Consider the following 6,088-nt stretch of genomic DNA (forward strand, 5'->3'; position numbering starts at 1 on the left):
ATATAAATGAAATCATATGGTATTTGTCTTTCTCTGACCTATTTCACTTAGCATAATACCCTCTAGGTTCATCCATGTTGTCATAAATGGCAAGATTTCATTCATTTTTATGGCTCAGTAATATTCTATTGAATATGTATATATATACCACAAATTCTTTATCTATTCATGTATTGATGGACACTTAGGTTACTTCCATATCTTGACTATTATAAATAATGCTGCAATGAACATAGGGGTGCATATATCTTTTCAAGTTAATGTTTCTATTTTCTTTGGGTTAAATGCCCAGAAGTGGAATTGTTAGATTGTATGTATTAAAAAAATTTTTTTGAGGAATCTCCACATTGTTTTCCACAGTGGCTGCACTGATTTACATTCCCACCAGCAGTGTAGGAGGGCTCCCTTATCTTCACATCCTTGCCAACACTTGTTATTTCATGTCTTGTTGATACTAGCCATTTAACAGGTGTGAGGTGATATCTCATTATATTTCTGATTTGCATTTGTTTCTCTGTTAATTAGTGATGTTGCACATCTTTTCAGGTGCTTATTGGCCATCTGTTTGTCTTCTTTGGAAAAATGTCTATTCAGGCCCTCAGCCTATTTTTTAATCAAGTTATTTGTGTTTTTTTGTTGTTGAGTTGTATGAGTTCCTTATGAATTTTGGATATTAGTCCTTTATTGGGTATCTCATTTGCAAATTTCTTCTTCCATTCAGTACGTTGTTTTTCTTTTGTTGATGGTTTCCTTTGCTGTGAAAAAGATTTTTAATTTGAGGTAGTCCCAATTGTTTATTTTTGCTTTTGTTTTCCTTGCCTATGGAGACAGATCCAAAAATATATTGTTACGCTTAAGAGTTTACTGCCTATTTTTTCTTTTAGAAGTTTTATAGTTTCAGTCTTACATTTAGGTCTTTAACCCATTTCAAGTTGTTTTTGTGTATGCTGTAAGATAGTGATCTAATTTCATTCTTTAGCATGTGGGTGTCCAGTTTTCCCAGCACCATTTATTGAAGAGACTCTGTTTTCCCCATTGTATATTCTTGCCTCCTTTGTTGTAGATTAATTGACTATATAAGCATGGGTTTATTTCTGGGCTCTGTTTCATTGATCTATGTGTACATTTTATGCAATACCATACTGTTTTGATTACTGTAGCTTTGTAGTACAGTTTGAAATCATAGAGTATGGTACCTTTAGCTTTGTTCTTTCTCAAGATTACTTTGGCTATTTGTGATCTTTTGTGGTTGTAGATGAATTTTAGGATTATTCTAGTTCTATGAAAAATGTCATTGGTTTTTTGACAGGGATTACATTGAATCTGTAGGTTGTTTTGGGTTGTATGGACATTTTAACAATACTCATTCTTCCAATCCATGAGAACTGAATATCTTTACATTTATTTGTGTTTTCTTCAATTTTGTTTGTTAGTGTCTTCTAGTTTTCAGTGTACAGGTCTACCTCCTTGGTTAAATATATTCCTAGGTATATTATTCTTTTTTGATGTAATTGTAAATAAGGTTGTTTTCTTATTTTCTCTTTCTGCTAGGTCCTTATTAGTTTATAGAAATGGAACCGATTTATGTATATTGATTTTGTGTGCTGCAACTCTACTGATTTCATTTATTAGTTCTAATAATTTTTTTGGTGGAGTCTTTAGGGTTTCTATATATATGTCATCTGCAAATACTGACAGTCTTACTTCTCCTTACCAATTTGGGTGCCTTTCTTTTTCTTGCTTAATTGCTCTGGTGAGGACTTCCAGTTCTATGTTGAATAAAAGTGAAAAGAGTGGGCATCCTTGTCTTGTTCCTGATCTCAGAGGAAAAGCTTTCAGCTTTTCACCATCAAGTATGATGTTAACTGTGGGTTTGTCATATATGACCTTTATTATGTTGAGGTATGTTCCCTCTATACCCAGATTGTTGTGTTTATCATGAATGGATGCTGAATTTTATCAAATACTTTTTTTACATCTATTGAGATAATATTTATTCTTCAGTTTATTAATGTGATATATCACCTTGATTGATTTGTGTTTATCAAGCCAGCCTTGCATCCCTCTAATAAATTCCATTTGATTGGAATTCTTTTAATGTATTATTGAATTCAGTTTGGTAATATTTTGTTGAGGATTTTTACATCTATGTTCATTAGAGATACTGGCCTGTACTTTTCTTTTTTTATAGTGCTTTTGTCTGGTTTTGGTATCAGGGTGATGCTGAACTCTTAGAATGAATTTGGAAGCATCCCTTCTACTTCAATTTTTTGGAATAGTTTGAGAAAGATAGGTGTTAACTCTTTTTTAAATGTTTGGTAGAATTTTTCTGTGAAGCCATCTGGTCCTTGAATTTTGTTTGCTGGGAATTTTTTGATTACTGATTCATTATTTTATTTTTTAGTGCAAAGGGCTGGTTGCTCACAACTTGCAAGAGGCAATCAAGATAATGGGGTCTTTTATACTATCACTTCATATTTTGCTAATTAGCAAATCTTTGGAATGAGAGACTAAATTTTTTAGTCAAATTTTTTAGGGGTATATGTAAAGTCCTGTGTCTACATTTTACAAGCTAATGCTAGAAGTTCAGGGGAGGAGACATGTAGCTTAACAGCAGTTCATTTGACAAAGAACCAGGAACTTGATTTTATGACCTTGATGAGTCTATGATATTAAATCCATCTACCTGCAGTTAGATGCTATTCCCAGAATTATGGGCACCAGTTAGACAGCAGCTGAAATTTCTTATCTCCTGAAGGTGGCAACAATATTATATGATCAATAATTAGTAGTAATGTGAGTGTTTTCAGATAGTTGAAGGGTCGTGATGTGAAAGTTAGATTAGTTGACCCATTCTGTATACAGTAGTCTCCCCCTTATCTGCAGTTTCACTTACCATGGTTTCAGTTACCCATGGCCAATTGTGGTCCAGAAGCAGAAAATTCTCCTTCTGACGTATTGTCAAAAGGTCACAGTAGCCTAATGGTATGTCACAACGCCTACATCATTCACCTCATTCACTTCAACTCATCATGAAGGCATTTTATCACCTAACATCATCATAATGAGAAGGGTGAGTATGGTATAGTAGGATATTTTCAGAGAGGGAGAGAGAGAGACCACATTCACATAACATTTATTATGGTATATTGTTACATGTCTTCTATTTTATTATTAGCTATTGTTAATAATCTTTCTGTGCCTAATTTATAAACTCAACTTCATCATAGGTATGTATGTATGCATAGGAAAAGGCATAGTATATCTAAGGTTTGGTACTATTAATGGTTTCAGGTATCCACTGGGGGGTTTTGGAATGTATCCCCTATGGATAAGGAAGGACTACTGTGATGCTAATGGGTAGAATTAGGACCTGGGTCTAAGTCACTAGGGTAAAAGTTCTTGGGAAGTGAATTTTGGCTCAATAAAAGTAAATTTTTAAAGAATTGGAGTTTTTAAAAATTGTAATGACTAGTTCTGAGAGTGAGTGCCTTGTTACTAAAATTACTGAAAAATGGCAGGATGATTCCACGTTGGTAGTTTTGTCAAATGTATTTTGTTACTGCATTAGGAATTTGGCTGGATATATATAAGTTCTCTTAGTCTTAATATTCTAGCATTCTATAATATTCTTTGTGATATATTTGGAGGCCCAAATTCTGTAGTTAGGAAATTGAAACTGAGCATCTCTTTGATCTTCTTAGTTTACTGAACCCTAAATCCCATTGGTTAAGATTTTCTATAATATTTCATGTACCAGAAACTCTGAAAGACTTGGGCTCTAAGATATTCCCTGGCTTGTCATACAAATTTTCTGAAAAGACTGTTTTTAATAGTTGTTTCAAGGTGCTTTTAACTTATATGTCATAACCTCTGTTCTGTGATGATTTATTTGTTATAGCTTCCATGGGTTCTTTAAAAATGAACTGTTTTTATATCTTATTTAGGTTCTTTTTTGGGATCTTTTAAAATGTTTCAGTATTAAAAAGGGAAGCAAAACAATAACCCATGCTGGGCTTTGTTGGTGTGTAGATGGGAACCTTCTCTTCGCATGACCCCTGACGAGGCTCTCAAGCATGCTTGGATTCATGAGCCACGGAACTTCAGTCCACGGCCCAGGCTCCAGACCCCGAGGAAACCCAGTCTCTGTTTCCCTTCAGAGACCAGAAAGAGCAAGGTTCAAGGACATCTTCAGTTGGGCAAAAAAGGTACAGCTCTTCAAATATTCAGTCCTTTTCCCATCATTGAGAGGGTCAGGTATCTGAAGGATTGCATGTCTGAACTCTAAATAGATAATTATTCTGTATATATCACCTCTAGCCTGCAATTTCTTACTTTGGATTTATGTCTTTTAGGAAAATTGGTTCTATATGGGTTCACTGCTTTTTCACCCCCGTTTAATTAGGATTTTTTCGTCTTTCTCCTATCTTCAATTCCTTTTCTCTTTCCCTCCTTTTTCACTGCGTGCTTTTCTGCATGGCCTGTAATTACCTTTTGAATTTTTATCAGATTATGGCTTATGCAAATGTCTTTTACTAGCAAAATAGCCTGTGGTTATGTACATGGTCACTGGAGTCAGGTTGTTTGGGATAATTCTGGCTCTACCATTTACGAGGTGTAGGCCCTTGGGCAATGAACTTCTCTGTGTCTAAGTCTCTTCATTTATGAGGCTAACGAATAATGCCTAGTCTATGGTTGTGGAAATGATCAAAGGAATTAGTAAATGTAAAGTGCCTAAAAGAATGCCTGGCTCAAAGAATAATGCTTTACAGATGAATTGATTTGTATCATTACCACCAGGATCTGTAAACTGCCAAAGTGATTTACAGCCTAATGGACAGTTAGAATGTAATTCACATTTGAACACTTTTTCTTTCTGTCTTCTCTCTCCTTCAGCAGGTATGATCATCAAAGAAGAGACTATAGAAGAAATGAAAGACGGCTCCACTAAGCAAGTTCAGAGTTCAGGTCATCAGCAGGGGTCTCTCCAGCTCACAGCTGAAGTTCAGCTGCCTCATCTAGTTGAAGCTTACAGAAAGCCAGAGGCAGTTGTTGGGCCAGAGGAGTCCAAGAGCTCCATAGGACAAGAAAACAAGAGCTCCTCCCCTGAGGACACAAACATTTTACCATCTATTGTATGACCTTTGCTGAGGGTGTGTCCTGTTCCTTTCCACCAATGATTTGTATTAGAGACAGCACTTATACTGTACAGTATGTCAGATTGTTTTTTAATGCACAAATGTTTGTTTTAAAAAAACCCTCTGTTCATATGGGCAATTGGTGTGATTCCTATTATGAGGGGTGGGAGAGGGTGCCCTTGCACCTATGCTCCTTCATCATGCTTTCAACCAGATGAAACAGTGGATGTCTGTGCATGTGTGTGTGTGTGTCAGGGCAGGGGGGTGTTAAGTACTCAATGTTACATCACTAACAGAACTTTTAAGAGGAAAAAATTTTTCATGTCCAAGACAATTCACCTCTTTTAGGATTCTTGTTTGAAAATGACAGAAGCCAAATTCAAGCTACTTGAAGCAATGATTGTATAATCGGAGAATCAGGAAAGGTGTTGTTTCAGGCATAGCAGGATCTCAGAATTCAAACAAAGTCATAGGGTTCAGACTTCCACTCTACCTATTAGTCTTGCTTGTTTTTATGGTTTTCATTCTGAAGACAAGCTCTACACAGAAGTTTAGATGACCACTATCATCCAGTGAAAAGATGCAGTCTTCTTAGCAGGAAAGTGTCAGAAATGATTTGACTTGAACCGGTCACTGTATTTGAGATATTGGGATCCTCCAATTGGTCAGCCTGCAAACAAGCCCACACTGTGACGGTGGTGGTGGTAGCACCGTGAATGATGGAGTAGGGAACAGGGAGTTTCCGAAAGGAAGGGCAATCGAGTAACAAGATGTGTTCACTCATCCACCCTAATCAAGTCCATTTACTATGTCTTTCTAGTCCTTATCTACATGAATATATAATCTCTATAGATGGTTGTACTTGTAGTACAGATAAAATTTTACAAGAAACTTAAGATTACAACATCATAAACAACATGGACATAGTTTTCATTTCAATCACTGTGTAG

The 6,088-nt window shown here is 35.7% G+C and overlaps 1 protein-coding gene across 1 annotated transcript in view; it reads left to right on the forward strand.

The window, feature by feature from the left end:
- DYRK4 (dual specificity tyrosine phosphorylation regulated kinase 4) overlaps positions 1–5,141 on the forward strand; it is a 46,530-nt gene extending 41,389 nt beyond the window's left edge. Inside the window, exons 14-15 of the mRNA XM_057491275.1 lie at positions 4,033–4,208; positions 4,897–5,141. Coding sequence (XP_057347258.1) covers positions 4,033–4,208; positions 4,897–5,141 — 421 coding nt within the window. The remainder of the gene's footprint in view (positions 1–4,032; positions 4,209–4,896) is intronic.
- The last annotated feature ends 947 nt before the right edge of the window (positions 5,142–6,088 follow it).

The sequence above is a fragment of the Manis pentadactyla genome, chromosome 14, assembly GCF_030020395.1.
Source record: "Manis pentadactyla isolate mManPen7 chromosome 14, mManPen7.hap1, whole genome shotgun sequence".
Classification (NCBI taxonomy): domain Eukaryota; kingdom Metazoa; phylum Chordata; class Mammalia; order Pholidota; family Manidae; genus Manis; species Manis pentadactyla.